Raw genomic sequence first — 16475 nt, 5'->3', positions numbered from 1 at the left:
AACAAGCAAACAAATAATGGAAGCAATTGGCTTCACAGGCTGCCATTGGTAAAAACAGCAGTGGCAAGGCACCAATGCAAAGAGCTCCTCACAGGCACAGCTGGAGGGGACTTAGCTCTAGGCAGGTCTGAGCTGCACACCCAAAGCACCAAAACACAGCTTGCCCTCATGCATCAAGGAGAAAGGAGCACACCCAATCGTTTCCAGCATCACCCCAGCCTTCCCCCAGGGAACAAGGCTCCCAGCATCCCCCTGAGCTCAGTCAGGCTTTCTCCTACCCTTCCTCTGCCTAAACCCAGTATCAGCTGTTCTTGTAGGGAATTGTTCTTACATTTATCTGTGCTTGAAGTTTCCCAAGTTTTGCTTAATTCAGGCTATAAAACAAGTGTCCACAAGTTTCTCTGACCTTGCAGCAAGGCTCTGGATTCTTATCCCCTCCACCCAAGCACTTCATGAAGCCACAGATCCAGGAAAAGACTAAAAGCAGTACCCCAATCCTGCAAGCAAGCTGACCCTCCCATCTCCCTGCAAAAAGCATACATCAATGCACAACCTAACTGAGAAAAGCAGCAGCAAGCTTACCCTGCCCCAGCAGTGAGAGCTAACCAGGGAGTCAGCCGGCAGAGATTTCCTCCTGCTGCTGCCCCGCTGGGATATAAGGTCTGGCTTTGCCCCCCCTAAGCCAGTCACCGCCCTGCCCAGAGTGACGCCAGCTCTCCAGCATGCACCAAAACCCCTCCAAAACTTCAACGCTGGCAGATTTGGTGCACAAACATAGCACCCCACGCCGCTGCCAAACCCAGAGAGGTTTGCACTGCGCCGCTTAATTGAGGGTCTGGCCTCAGATGTGCGGCTGGGAGGCCGAGGGTATAATAACGCTCTGGGTTTTAATTAAAATAAATATTGGGAAATATGTTGCTGGGGGGTGTCCACCTCCCTTTTTGGGAAATCCTGTCACTGTTTTTTCAAGTAGACAAAAAGATCGACCTCAAAGGCCCAGCCCCACAGCCACTTGTGCAGAGCCGTTAGACAAAAAAAAAAAGCTAAATCCAAAAAAAGTCCCTCTCCAGGATGCCTGCAGAGGCCTTGGTAAGGGAAGGGAAAGAAAAGGGGACTCAGATACAGGTGTCTCTCAGTGCCCCTTTGAGAGCCATTTCTGCCACAGTGCTGCTACAAAATGCAGGTCTGCTTTGTTTCTAATGCCCTGCAAACTACGCAGACCCACACAGGGGCCAGCCCAGTCCCCTGCTCTGAAAAATCAGGCATTGCTCAGCTGAAATCTGTGTATGTCCCCAGCAAAGCAGAATAACTTCCTGGGAGTGGGGGGAGGAAATGAAAAAACCCCACCCACACGTGCACTCAAATCACACTGGGGACCTTAGTGACAGGATACAGCAAGTGGATGCTGCCCCCTGCACCCACCTCTACAGGGATGTCTTCTCTCCTTTACCTATATTTATCATTTCCTGCTCGGATTTTATCCACCCAGCTCTCCAGTGCACCTCTGCTCCCTCTTTCCCGGATTTTTCTCGTACTCATCAGCAAAGGCCCCTAAGCTACAGCAGTTCAGGGAGTGACTATTCACCAAATGCAACTCTGCTTTCCACAGTGGCAAGGAGAGCTGCAACTCCCACTTGATGCTTTCAGACCGGCAGCCCGAGGACAAGGAAGAGAGTTGCTGAAAAATAAATGCTTTCAGGCAGATCTGTAATGGTCAGCTTAGCCAGTGGTAAAACTATGGTTATTTAGGACAGAAAAATCCACTTTGCCATGAAATGCCTGAATGTTTCTTCTCAAAACTAGGGGCAAAACCAGCCTCAACTACACACAGGGGAGCCCATCATTGACAGGTACATGATGGGGAGTTGATAATTGCTGATGGAGCACTACACACATAAGTTGTTTCTGAGGAGGGAGAGGTCCCCCATAGCCCCCCAATGGTCCAACACCCCTGGCAGCAGACCATGCCACATGCCCACCATGCAACCCCCTGGGCCTGCAGGGCACAGCTGCCCCATGGGCTTCAAAGCCCCTTTTGTGACTGTGAAGAGTCCTAATTATAAGGGAGGCCTGTAGCTGGCTGTGGCTTTCAGCTGACGCCTTGTGCCAGGAAAAGCCACACAAAAAAAAAAAAAAACAACAAAAAAAAAAAAAAACCTCAAACAAACAAAATAAAACAAAACCCAATAATAAAAAAAAATACAAAAAAAAACCCCAAACCCAAAACAAAAACCCACAAAAACACCTCAGCCATGCAGTTCTTCAGTGCCAAAGCAGCAGCCTCTGAGACAAAGATAGAGATCAGCATTTATGAGGATGAGGATGAGGATTCCCATGTTCCCCCATCTCCATGGGGCAGGAGCAGCTGGAGGGGCTGCCCTGCTAGGCATTCAGGGCAGAGATAGATAGCCCTGCTTCCCATTGTCCCCTGCTGTCCTAAGCTGCCTGGCCTAGGAAAGCAGTGAGCAAAGTGCCTGGCTTTGAGCTTAAAATTTCATCAGGGCTTGGGAACAGAGAGTCCTGGTGGGAGGTGATTTTTAATGTAATTAAAGGGCTTCTACTCCAGGCTGCTTAAAAAAAAATATGGAAAACTGACTATAAAAACACATGTTTCACCCAAGATCCCTAAAAAACACCAGGATAATTAACGTGTGCTGAAGTGCCTTGTGCAGCCAGCACCTATGTTTAGCTCCTGGAGCGGGTGCTGCCCAGGCAGGCTACCAGCAGCAGCAACCTCAACGGCACCATGGTGGAAAACCAGCAACGAGCTCAGCCAGCTCATCCTAAACATTTCCATTTGAAATTTATTTTCTATTACTACTTTAAAATCATCACATGGCAGGCCTGGAGCATTGGTCCCAATGCTTTTGCAAGAACTCCATCTCTCCAAGGTGGCAGGGCTTGGAGTGATCACCCTTTTATCTGAAAGGAATCTGTTATTAAAAGTGAATGCAGGCTTTGAAAGCTTTATGAAGTGATATCATCTTGCTGGAAACAAAACATAGAACAGCTTATCTGCCTCCAAAGGATGGGGTTTTAACCAACGTGGTCTAGTGGAAGGCGGGGTTTGCACCAGCCACTGGCTGCAGCTTTGTGCTGCAGCTTGCACCAGCAACGGCACCCTGTACAGTTTGGGTGTACTTACTTGCCTGAGCCCCTGAGGATCTCAGGGTCAGAGTGCCCCTGTCTGGCTCAGGCTGACATGGGTCCTAGTCCAAATTTAGTTATTATTTTTGCAGAGCGGTAAATGAGCAGAGCAGAGTGCTCCTGCCCTACCCGGCACACTGCAGGGCTGAGGCCACGCCGTCCTATTTCCATGCCCTGAAGCTATTCTGAAAGGAAACCTCAAAGCCAAAAATAAGTAAAGAAAACAAAACCAGAAGGACACTTTGAGCATGGTGGGAAGAGACAAAGGTGCTGCTGCAGCCAGGGAAAGGGGCACCCCTGTGTCGCCCTGATTTTTTAAGATTTTCTAAGCCTTCTGATGTTAACATTCTTGTAGCAAACTTTCTCACACACTTTCTGTAAATAACTTACTGTTTCGCATTCTTTTATTTGAGAAATTTGATAGACTGTTTGTCCAGTGTCATTGGAGGGGTGGCACTTTCACCCTCCAATCCATTGTCACTTTTAGAAAACTATAAATGCTAAAGTCAGAAAATAAACTTCCCTTTTCTTCACCTTGAAAGAAGCAGTGTTGTGCACTTGAGCTGTTTCGTGTCCTATAGTGACACCCCTGCTATGCAGCTCAGTGGCCAGGGCACCCCCAAAACCTGTATAGGAGTCACCTGAGAGCTTGCCCTGGCTTCCAGCTCTCCTCACATACTGTCAGGGACAGGAGTGTGTGTACCACGGTCACCAGCTGGGGAGAGAAGTGATGAGAAAGAAGAGGGAGAAACAGCATAAGAATAAGGAATGCCTCTCTTTCCCCTTACCTCTCAGAGCACAAACACAAATGCAAACCAGCATCAGCTGCACACACAACTCATTATTCTTTTGCCAACATCCAATTTTAGAATAAAAGTGTGAGGGGAGAATATCTAAAATGCACCTTGTATCAGTCTCCATTATCAGTACACAATCTTTATATATTGGCCCTCTGCAACTGAACATTTCACATGATTTTCCTTTTTCTCTGAGCAGAAACCAGAAAAAGGAAGTTAATTCTATTTCCTGGCAAAATGCAGGCCAGGAGTAGCTCTGTAATGTGAGCACTTTGAAGCACCCTGAACTCTGGGAACCAAACCCAGCAAATCACTGAGGCTAGGTTGCAGCATTATCGTAAATCCCAGACTTGCCACCACCCAGGCCCTCACGTGTTTGAGCAGTATCTCTATATTGGATCTCCTCTGTTTGTTTGTTTTTCTTTTTTTCGGGAACAAGAAACTCCTCATCAGCCAGAGCAAGTTACCAGGTCTGGTCCTCCCAGCTGTCTCTGCCTCCATCCACATGTGAGAGCTCTCAAACACGTCCTCAGGAGAAAAAGCCAAATAAACCCCCCAAAAGGTCTTATTTTCAGAAGGCAAGCAGGAAAGTAGCCTCTGTTCATTGCAGAAGTAACAACCAGCCGCCTGCACATTCAGCTCAGGAACTGAGCTCTCTAACAAAGTTAAATCAGTATCCCTGGACCTTCAGGCATCTGGAAGGTGTGGAAGCACACTGCTTCTGTGCTGCACTGGTGATGGCTCCTACCTCCCTGTCACTGCATACACTGCTCTAACTTGGTAAAACCCCTGAGTATGGCATTAAAAAGGCCCTACTTGCAGCAGAGGCAGAGTGTGCTGTGTGTATCAGCAGGAACTGCTGCTCTTGAACTGGTTATTTGCTATTGTGTACACACATGGGTTGCAGAAGAGTGATGTATGTATCCACATATCACAGAATGACAGAATGCTTTGGATTGGAAGGGACCTTAAATTTCATCTAGTCCCAGTCCCCTGCCATGGACAGGGACACCTCCCACCAGACCAGGTTGCTTAAAGCCCCATCCAAACTGGCCTAAATACATAGAGAAGAGCGTGTCTTCTGCAAAAAGTACCTTGACACTCAGGCACTCATATCCCTTTTTTTAAAGGTGTCTTTACAAAGTTTTCACACTGTCATAAAACTACTTTTTGCTCTGCAGGTGAAACAACATCAGGTCTAGGACAGAAAGAGCAGATGTTGCCCTGGCCCCCAAGGTGCAGTTTCAGCCCCTGTGTTCAGTAACCTGATGCCTTCTGCTAAAATACAACAGCTCTTTGCAGCTTTGCATTTCAGGAAACAGGAAAAAACTGAACTGCAAACCGCTTGCTCACTCTGAAGGTTTCCATCGTGAATTTGAGGAGTGCAGTATGAGAGGATTTAAGGTTTCCATCATGAGCTGGGGGAATGCAGTACAGGTGGATGCTAACACTTACACTTTACTTGTACTATCCTGTGATTCCTGGCTTCTTGGGGCAGTGCTGGGGGAACCACAAAACCCCCAGGACATGGCTAAGCCAGGTATGGGAAAGTTATTTGCCATCAAAGTGCATGGCAGTAAAGAGAACTGGAAGAAAAATTTCCTTCAAGCATTCAAAAGGTTTGTAACATTTTGGGGTTTCACTGAGGTCAAAGGCTGTTTTCCCACGTCTGGGATATTTCTTTTGTTCAGATTGATGGCCTCAGTGATTCCGTCAGAGGTTTTTCCTCCCCATTGAAAAGGGCAGAGAAACGCAATCAAACTCTCCTGGCCCCACAGTGTGCTTGGGGAGGAGTGGTTCCCACAAGAGAATTACATCCCAGGGGGCACAGACGAGACAATCCCATCAGACCTGAAGGTAGCCTACAAGGAAGAGGAAGAGAAGTTTCTTACAAGGGCATGTAGTGCAAGACAAGGGGGGGATGACTTCAAGCTGAGAGAGAGAAGCTTTAGATTCAGTACTAGGAGGAAATTCTCTGCTGTGAGGATGGTGAGGCACTGGAACAGGTTGCTCAGAGAAGCAGTAGGTGCCCCATCCCTGGAAGTGTTCAAGACCAGGTTGGATGGGGCTCTGAGAAAACTGGTCTAGTGTCCCTGCCCATGGCAGGGGGGTTGAATTGAGATGGTGTTTAAGGTCCCTTCCAACCAAGATCATTCTGTGATTCTATCGTTGTTTCTTTCACAGATACTCCCATTTTGCTAAACACAAACACAGGCCAAGAAAAAGCCTGCAGCAGCTGTGGAACTCAGATCACCATGGGAGGCCCAGGAAATTTGTCTGCACTGTCAAAAAAGCCACCGCTGGATGGAGAGGTGGCCTGCAAGTGCAGGGGTCTCTCTGTTTCTCCCACCAAATCCAGGAAAATAATGGGGTTGAATAAGTATAGCTTGTATGCCATGGCTGCCCCAAATTCAGCTGCCACAGCCAGGCTCAGCACAGCTGCCTCCCACCACTTCAGCCACCAGCTACTTATTTAAAATAGAATTTTTTCTTCTTAGGACACAAAAAAAAAAAAAAAAACAAAAAAACAAAAAAAAAAAACCCCACAAAAAAACAAAAAACCACCAAAAAACACAAGAAACCTTTATTTTAAGGTTATGCAAACTCATGTTTTCAAAAACCCAAATGGATCCAAAAATACCTGCTTTAACCCCCAATGCTGATTTCTGGGTAAATTGCTGAATTCAGCTATGGAGACCACCCCCAATGCACAAAGAACGTCATGTGAGTGGATAATAAAAGCATCCATTGACGTGGGCATTTTTTATCCCTGCCTAACCCGTCAGGAAAACTGAATCTGACAACTTCATCACATAATCATCCTGAAACTGGAGGCAGGAACATCTCCAGCGATGGCATAGCCTGTGGCTGACCTTCCCAGCTGCTTATCCTGCCAGCCCAACAGCAAAGAGCAGGAATTTCCCCCTCCAATGCTCACAGTGCACAGACACATGGCACAAAAACCGAATACATAAACTCCTAAAAATGCCTTTAAATCCTCCCAAAGAGCATCTTTTGGTCTCACTCCCTCTGCCCATCCAAAACCTCACTCTGTGAAATCCTGCCCATCATCGAGCCCTTCCAGATGTCAAGCAGGGTGGTCCTGCTTATACGCAGATGAACAGCATTTGATAGGGATAGTCCAATAACACCAGTGTCCCCCAAAACCTTGCAGATGTCCTTGGCAGGTTTTGGGCAAATCCCTGCGTGAGCCCAACATGAGCCGCTCCCTCCCTGAGGCCAAGCAGGAGGTTTTCCCAGAGAAGGGCAATGCCCAGGAGGGATGGTCCCGTGGGAAGCTGTCCTGGCAGGACCAGCAAGCAGCAGTCAGCTCTGGCACCGGCTCCCTGGCTTTTGGGGAGCAGCCAGCCAGCGGGAGGCAAGTTTTGGGCGTTGCTGGCCAGGACACAACTGTAGTGGCAGCATGTCCCCAGGAGCACACAGCCGGATAACCTCAGCCCTGTTTGCAAGGCACTCGTGCCTCCCGCTCACACTAAACCCAAATCAATCCAGTTTTTCTCTCCATGCATGAAATGAGGAGGACAGGGACATGCAGTCCCCTGCCCCGCTGTGCCAGGCCACTGTGCACCCCAGCACCACTCCCCCAAGGATGAAGATGGACACAGGGTCATGGACAGAATCGTTTCCACTGTCCTTCTCGCAGGCTGGGCTCACTGCAGAGCTGCACGCCTATTCCTGGAGGGATCCGAAAAAAACTGCTCCATCCCCGCCCCCACCAGCTGTCGCTACGTGAACATGACCTCCAGTGGCCCCCGGGATGTGACCCAGCCGTGTGACAGAGGCGGCCCCAGAACGTCGCCGCTGCCTGGACAGCAGCACCGCTTGCTGGCCGCGGGAGGGCTCCCAGCCCTGCCTGCCCCACAGCAGCAAACACGTCCTTACTACAACTGTAAACTACAGCGACAGGGATGTGACCCAGACCTTTTGGCTGCAGACAAACACAAGATAGCCACGCTTGCTGTCTTTCACCCCAGTGGTGGAGCTGCGCTCTAGAATTTTGGTGCTCATGACCCTGACAGGCATCACTGCCATCACAGTATCCCCAGCTATTCACACAACCGATGTGAGAGGTCCAAAAAATAAGGGCCAGGTCACAGCTGAGGTATTCACAGTGAAGTGGGGACTAGTGGGATGAAGGGTCAGGAAAGAGGCTCATTCCCAAGACAGCAGCATGGGGAAGCCACAAGTTTCAGAGCTGATCTCATACAGAAGCAGAAAAAGGTTTTCACAGGGTGAAAATTAAAACACAATTTCCATAAAAACCACTAGTTGTTCAGCTCCCAGCCTTCAAGTGGTGAAAACAGGCTAAAAATTAAGTGCGGTTCTGCTAAAAGTAGCAGGAAAAGATTTCATTTTTTTTACTGGTTCTTGAATTTGGTACTGCAATGCTCAGCCCTGAGACTTGACAGCTGAAGGGAATGTACCCACTCACCCTGGCCCCTTGGGGACTGTCCCCTGCAGAGCCACAACTCCATGCTGTAAAACTGCACAGTGACACAACAGCCCAAGGCTTCACCTTCATCATCGAAACCCACATTGTACTGCTTGTCTTGCACATGGGAACAAGGAAGAAAGGCCTGGGTGGAATTTAAAATAATGTGATTTTAAATAACATGTTGTTTATTTGCTGATAGAAGGAAAAAACCAACCAAATGTCACATAGAGTAAAACAGGCTTTATGCATGGTAACACTTTTACCTTGCTCACCTGCATCTCTGCTGCAGGGAACTTGGTAGCAGGCGCCACCATGGGCACACAAAGCCAGTGGACCAGAAGAGTCCTCATGCCCAGGGACACCTTTCCAGCACCTCAGGAAGAGCAGCACAACTCTTGCTCACATTGCAGGAGGTGATGGCCCTAATATAGCAAAGCCTCAGGCCCAGCTCACTGGGGTCATCAGCCAGATTTTCCACTGCACTGTGGGCTCACCAAGGGGCAGGGGTGGCCTTTGGGGCACCTGGAAATAGAGGGAGTGGGAACACCCTCAGCTTTTGCTTTCCCCCTCCTCCCAGTATGCTGTGGCTCTCCACACAAATATCCTGCCCTTTGCTTCCCGCTCCTTCTGGTCCAGCCCCAAACTGCAGACCCTGACACAGCCAGAAGAAAAAAAAACAGCAACACCTCAAACCACACTAGTGGAGTTTGGTGGTTTTAATGGTGATTAAAGAAATCAACAGGGTATATTTCAGCTTTGAAATACAAGTGCAAAAAGGATACAGTATAATGTTTTCTGTACATTTCTTACAAAATAATAAAAATATTACATACATCCCATCCTGAAGTGGTACTTCACACCCTGCTGTACCCATGCACCACATGTGCACACCAGCTGTAGCTTTTCCTTTTTATGTGCTGGACATAGAGTTAATGAAAGTGCCAACTGGAGTCTGGGTAGGCAAACACAAGGAGTGAACACAGGGACTTGCCCAGCATGCCCAGAAGTGCCAAGCCACCACTGTTCTCCTGGGGCAAGTGGGCAGCATCACCCTGATGGCCCTCACAGCTCTCAGCTGCTCTCCAGTTTGATACAGAAAATACCCTTTCTTGCTGTGGTTTGGTGTTTTCCCTTTGCCTGGCAAGCCTTTCATTCCCTGTGTAGCATGCCCAGGCCTAGCTCTGGCAAACCCGACTCCACTTTAACCACAGCATTAACCACGCCATTTTAACCACGCCATTTTAACCACTCCATTTTAACCACTTCTTGAGAAGAAGTCAACCAGGCTATATGGCAAATAAATTAACCCCTCCTCCCCCCACACCCTTCATGCCACTGAGGTCCCGGGGCACAGGTCAGTACCCATCCTGGCAGTCATTGTCATCATAGTCAGCAGCAGGTCTGTGGCGCAGGGTGCCCAGCTGCTGCTTGTGGACCCCACTCTCCAGGCTCTGCAGGGAGCTGTCGTCCCCGTGGCTGCTGGACTCGTGAGTGGCATCCTCCTGGGAGTGGCTCTCCACATCATCCTCATCTTCCTGGGACTCGCTGTTGTCGCTCTCTGCGGACCTGCTGTCCTCACCTGTGTTGTCCTCTGGGCTGCTGTCATCCTCTGGCACCTCTGGGCTCTCAGCTGATGTGCTTGGCACAGAGTCATTCTCATCCTCCTCTGACTCCTCCACAGTTTCCTCTGTGGAATGGCTCCGGTCATCATCATCTTCCCTGGACTTGCTCAGTTCATTCTCTTCTTCCCTGGACTCACTGTCAGGTGTGGACAGCACACTCCTGTCCTCAGCAGAATCCCAGTCCTCCTGACCTTCCCAGGTTTGACTGTTGCTGTGCTCATTCAAGGTTCTCACCACCTCTGGGGTCTCCCCTGGCTCTTCATCTGACTGCTCATCAGTGGCCTCCCTGGACTCACTGTCCTCATCTTCCCTGGAGGGGCTGTCCTCCCCATCCCCATCCCCATCCCCATCCCCATCCCCATCCCCATCCCCATCCCCATCCCCATCCCCATCCCCATCCCCATCCTCCCTGGAGTGGCTGGAGCTTTTTTCCTCTGACTGGCTGTCAACAGGCTCTTCTGACTGACTGTTCTCCACAGATGGGCTGTCTTCTCCAGAGTCACCGTCCTCCACCTCGGGGGACCTGCTGTCACCCTCCTCCCAGCGGTGGGAGCCAGCCCCCTGGGCACTCTCCCCACTGTTCCCCAGAGCATGGGGGCCAGTGTGGCGCATCCTGTAGCTGCTGCCTGGGCCGTCAAAGACAGAGGGATCATCCCCCTGCATGGCTTCGTCCTGGAAGTCATAGCTCTCCTCCTGGCTGCTGCTGCTGGCCCCTCTGTGCCTGTAGGTGTGCCCAAAGCCATAGTTCCTGTAGCGTCGGTGGTCTGCCCCAATGCTCTCACTGCTGCTGCTGCTGCTGCTGTGCCCCACTCCAGCCCCATCATCCCCAAGGCCAGCATCATGCTTGTGTTCCCCTGCCCCATCAGCACCAGCCCCGTAGGTAGGGCCTTCACCCCTCTCTTCTTTCCCATTGGCATCGAAGGTGTCATCCCCACTGTCATCCTCCTCATCCAGGAACCCACCACCATGGGAGGGAAACGCGTTGGCTCTGGTGCCGTAGTGGTCTCCATCGTCAGCATCATCAGTGTCACGGGCATCCACCTCCTATGGAGGTGACAAACAGATGAATGCAAAGCCAAGCACAGCCTTGACCAATGCCAGCTTTGGGGCCAAGGGAGCTTTCCTGGCAGAACAAAACATTCCTCTCCACTCACTCACCAGGAAACCAAGGTCATTCCCATTGCGGGCGCTCATGTCTTCATGGTCCACCTGGTTCACGTGCTGAGCCTGCCCAACTTGGTCTCCCACATCTTGGCCACTGAGCTCACCCAGCTCCTTATCCACGGCATTCCCACCTGCCAGGTCCCTGGCAAGTGCATTTTCCCCTGTCTCTGGACTGGCAGGATGATGTCTGCCATCCCCACCATCCAGGTGGTTGCCCAGCTTGTCAATGTAATCTTCATTTGCAGTATCCTGGAGGCAAAACATTACATGGTACTTTTGGTTTATTAAACACCAACCACAGTACTTTTACTGTTGCTGCTGCAGGACCTCACTCCCAAGCCATGCAAGAGCTCAAGTCTTTTCTAATACTTGCACCTCAGCCCTTTAGTTATTTCTGCAGTTACAAAATAAAATGGTAGCCACCAACAAAAGGGCAGCCCAGAAAAGCCCAAGTTGGGCTATCTCAGGGCCAGCACAGCAAAAGGTGTCAGGTGAACTGGGAACTTTTTCAGGGAGGCAAGTCAGAACAGGGTGAAACCAACCCAGCTTGAAAAGACTGAGCAGACAGACAAAGCTCAAAGACCCATGGAAGCAGCAGATCCCTCCTAGGCTCCTGGTCCAAGGATGCCTGTCCAGAGCTGGCTCCCCATCCCAGACTTGCTCCCTGAGGGGCTGCTCCCTGTGGCACAGCAGCACCTGTGGCTTACCTCCTGCAGGGCGCTGGGGTGGGGGGGTTCATGGCCAGGCACCTAAACACATCCAGGAGACATTTGATCAGTGATCAGTGTGCCTTGGCTGGGCAAAACCAAGGGGTTTGGGGTGGGAGTGTCAGTCCAGGGGGTACTTACAGGGTGAGCACAGGCCACAGCCCATAGAAGCAGCACCAGGAATGCAGTCCTCATGTCAGTCATGGTCCCTGTGGCTGCAACAAGGAATGAAATATTTGCAGGCTAGAGCAAAGCCTTTGCATGTGCCTCTGGCTGGAATTTTGTCCCACAAAGCCCTCCCAAATCACAATGCTCAGCCTGGTGCGTCATCAAACAAGCCAGGGATTTGTCCTTGTGCCACCTCCTGGCACCTCCTGTGCAGAAACCTCCCTTTAGTTTGGGATTTGAAATACCCAGCCATGTACTGGCAGACTTTTTGTCTGAGCATCATTAAGGAGCAGGAAAGCTCTCCTGAGTTTCCTGTTCCCAAAGTAATGTCACCACTCAGCTGAACTCAGTGGTTGTGACAGGAGCCTACACCTCAGATGGGCAGCACTGTGAGACCATGGGCTGCAGAGCTGCACCTCCCACCTGGAGTGGTCCCCACAGCCTCATAAAATCTCCTAGCATTCCAAAGTGGAGCATCCCAATGAGATAACGCCACAGAGAGCTGCATCTCCAGAGCCCTCTGGGTGGCCACCCCAGCAGCACTGCTCCCTGGCAGGCAGATAAAGCAGTGGGGGCTTTCCTCCAGCTCTGTTCTCATTTTCCAAGCATTTTCTTTAAGCCCAGCCCAGCACCTCTTCCCTATGGGATACACTAACCACACTGAACATCACCCTGCACCCAAAACGTGCTGGAATGAGCACACTTCTGATTTCTTCCCTGACAAAGCAACACCTACATCTTCCCTGACAAAGCAACACCTTATCATCCCAGATGATAAGCCTCCTGCTTTCAACCAAAACTTGTGAGGAAATCTTCAACTCCTTTTTCCAAACGTTGTTGTTTTCCCTCCAGGCAATGCCAGATCAACCCAAAGAAACCAAGACCTTTACCTCAAGGTGTGATGCAAGCCTCCGTCTCCTATGGTGCCGGGGAAGGGATGAGCTGGCTCTCTGTGTAGGAATGCTCCAGGCTGTGTGTCCCAGGGTGCCCGGGCAGGCATTTAACTGCTGGTCAGTGCCAGCCCCGGGCGGGGGCAGCCAATGGCACCACTGGGCAGCGCTGCTGTGCCTGGAGGTGTCACCAGGAATTGGCCTCCCACACTTCCTCTGGCCTCTGTCATGACGCCGGCCCTAAAAAAGCTCCTTGTGGTTGCAGGATGATGAGATGGGAGGGCACTTAATGACAGACTGTGCTGGCCCTGTGTTTTGACTGCTAAATTTATCCCATTCACACACTTCCCTCCATGACACACGCAAACAACTACAGCGTCACCCACGCCAAGCATTGGACCCCATCCCAGGGATGATGTCCTCCTAACCCGTGCAACATAACCTTGGGAGCAGAGTTTTCCCTGTGCCATGGGCCAGGGTGCTGAAACACACAGGGACCATTTCCCTGCCAGCTCTCAGCCCTATTCTGTACCTTGGGGCAGGAGCACAAAACCACCCTAGAAAGAGAGTACTCATCTTACTTTCATGCCCACACAGGTACCAGGAAGAAGGGAAATACTAAATGGAAGTGTATAGGGAGCATCACACACTCTGCACTGAGTGTAGCATTGCAGTGCTCCTTCCAGCTGCTGGACAGGGAGGGGATGCTACCTCTGCTCTGGAAAACTCAGACCACAATATATGCCATGGGGACATGGACAGGGTTGCAGCTTTGCTGACATTCACATGAGATGCTGGCACTGTGAAATAAATTACTGAAGGAAACTTGGGCAGGGTCAGGATTGAGCCAGGGCTCTGTAAACTGCAGGTTATCTGAATTAGCTCAGGCTGTAGAAAACAGCATCCAGATGGCATGCCTCGTGCTGGACAGAGCATCTTGTGAAACCAGACATGTCAGTCTGCTGCTGGGTGTAATTTCATCCTCACAATCTCCTGCTGTTCCCCCCCTCATTACCAGCCCACAGTCCATGTGTGTCTGTCCTGCAAGGACTACAAGGTGCTGAATGTGATGAGTATAATTTTTCTCCTTCCTCCTGCTCCCCATGCAGGGAGGCCCCAGTGCCACTGTGGCCCCCCTGCTTTCCCCACAGCCCCTTGTCCTCAAGATGGTCACCATCAAGCTGCTCATTCCTGTGCCCATACCTTCAGCAGATGTTTTCCCTCTTCTTCCCCACCTGACTCCTGCTGCAGATACCATGGGATGTATTTTCCTTTTGACCTGTGTCAAAATTATACCCCTGTCCCCAGCCAGTTATGAGTTCATATTACCAACCTTTTTTAAGCACCTCCAACAATTACCATGTTTTGTCTTTTTTTTTCTTTTTTTTTTAATGTCAAACCTGCATTTAACTTAGCCCCCAAAGATCTGGTGGTGCCTCATGTCCAGGTGCTGTGGTGCAAGAAAGAGATAAACACCAAGCTCTGCATGCCCGGCTCTTGTATAACACATCACTCATTGCCCCACCAGCCACTACCCCAAGGTCACTTCCCTCCTTTGCAATGGCCCTGAAACACCCGCAGCACCAGCACATCCCACAATGCTCACTCACAGCACACTGACCTGACCCACATCCCTGTAATCTCCAATAGCCCCGGGTTCATCAATGAGGTCTGCACCCCAAATCCCTTCCAGAGATCATCCTACAGCATTAGCCAGATTGCCCAGGCAGACCTGCCTGTGTTTTTCAAGGAAAGGAAACCCCAGCCCACATACTGCAACCTTACATTTAACCTTATAAAGAAAAAATAATATTAAGGATTATTGTTGTTACATCAAAGGTGAGAAAGGGATTGAGGGGGGGAGCAGCAGCTATCTGTTGGGTGTTTTAAATGCCACTGGGCATTTCCACAAGTCCTACCCTACCAAGATGCTCAGTCCCTGGAAGGAAGGTGGGGGAAGCCTGGCCAGGCTAAAGTTGGCACCCTTGGACTACCAGGGAGTATGTGGCCAAGTCAGAAACTAGAAAACTGGCAAGGCTGGTAAGAAGATGCAGGAATATCACTCCTCTGTTTGACAGTCTGGACTGTGTAGTGTTCATGAGAACAGAGGAAAGAAATGAGTGCAGACAGCAGGAGGGATAAGAGACACCAAAGCCAAAAGACTAGCTGGCACTACAGCCAGCCAGCTGGGGGAAGAAGAACATAACAGCTGCTCTCCTCCACTGATCAGCTCGGCATCAAAAACTCAAGAACTAAATAGTGTTGAAAAAAAACCACTGTTTCCTCTTTTTTTTTCCAGTCCAGGGTATTTTAATAATATTAATGTTGCTGGTGCACTTCTCTCCTGAGTAGACTTAAGGATTTTGACAGCAGCATCAAAAGGAAAAGGATCAATGAATGAGGGGAGTAGGGAAGACTAGGATGAGAGCAGGATGTCTTCAGCACTCAACCAAACACTCAGCACCAGCTCCTACCTTATGGTCAGATCCAAATCCAAATCCCTTTCCCCCACACTTTCTGGTGACAGGTGTTATAACACAGTTTCATTTTGTTACCTGAGTAAACATTGTCTGCTATTCACAGCATTAACATGACACAGAGCCCAGTAGCTAATGATGACATTTTAGGTGTTTGAAGAGCAACTCCTTCTGGGAGCAAGCCCCATAGCTGCAAATGCTGTGGATTTGGAACTACCAGCATGCTTGTCACAGCACAGAACCATACACAGGCTTGATTTCTTCTAAGCCTCTAAAATTTGCTACTTCTCTTGCTGGAAAAGAACATCTCACAGGAGCCTGAGTCCAGGGGCCCTGAAATACAGACACACACAAGGCACCTGCTAATGCTAGACCTCTGCATAAGACCAACAGCCCTCTCCCCTGGCATCCTGTCAGCACAGGGGTAGGATCATTAACCCTACTCCATGTCCACCATGGAGTTTCCTCTACAGCCAGAGAAAAAAGGCACTTTAAAGGCACCAGTCATTTGCTCTATTTCAGGCACCTATTTCAGACATCACAGATTGTTTAAAGTCTCTGTGACACTGTCAAAGGGAGCTGCCAACCTTATCCTACTCACAAGTTGAACCATGCCCTTTCTCAAAACCTATGCAAGGCAAGCTCCCCAAATCCCTCACTTCCCACCTCCTGTGCCAGCCTCACACTCTATATATATCTATTTATAGCATTTTTCTACCATCCTACTCTGAGCAATGACCTCCAGCAAAACCAGCATATAGCCCCAATGGTCTGTTGGGACAAAGTCTCACAGGTGTTGTACCTGCTCTGTGCCACTTTTGCCAAAGCAAAACACATGGAGGAATAACTGCTATCCACATCATGCCCACTGCAGCTGGAGCTCATAGCTGGACAAGTGCTTTGTGCCATCCCTCCCAGATGTGTGTGACTGGCTTGTCAGGTTCTATAAATCTATATTCATCCATCAACTTGGCTGAATTCACTAATTTGAGGCTGTGACTTCATCAGATGTAGATAAGGATGTCTCATTTCTGCCTGGCCACTTTC

At 49.9% G+C, this 16475-nt stretch overlaps 1 protein-coding gene across 2 annotated transcripts in view; it reads right to left on the bottom strand.

Moving 5' to 3' along the window:
* Positions 1-9101: 9101 nt before the first annotated feature.
* The window catches only part of DMP1 (dentin matrix acidic phosphoprotein 1), a 26583-nt gene continuing 19209 nt past the window's right edge, over positions 9102-16475 (bottom strand). The window contains exons 1-5 of one of the 2 annotated variants that reach the window (XM_066547942.1): positions 12952-13189; positions 12035-12108; positions 11894-11935; positions 11181-11435; positions 9102-11066 (exon numbers count right to left, since the gene is read on the bottom strand). In XM_066547942.1, the coding sequence (XP_066404039.1) occupies positions 9756-11066; positions 11181-11435; positions 11894-11935; positions 12035-12097 (1671 nt within the window). In that variant the 5' untranslated portion in view covers positions 12098-12108; positions 12952-13189 and the 3' untranslated portion in view covers positions 9102-9755. Of the gene's footprint in view, positions 11067-11180; positions 11436-11893; positions 11936-12034; positions 12109-12951; positions 13190-16475 lie in introns of those variants that run through there. The other variant, XM_066547941.1, reaches the window with a different exon arrangement.

The sequence above is a fragment of the Molothrus aeneus genome, chromosome 4 (assembly GCF_037042795.1).
Source record: "Molothrus aeneus isolate 106 chromosome 4, BPBGC_Maene_1.0, whole genome shotgun sequence".
Lineage (NCBI taxonomy): Eukaryota > Metazoa > Chordata > Aves > Passeriformes > Icteridae > Molothrus > Molothrus aeneus.
Note: the sequence above shows the minus strand (reverse complement) of the source record. Positions and strands in the feature narration are given on the sequence as shown.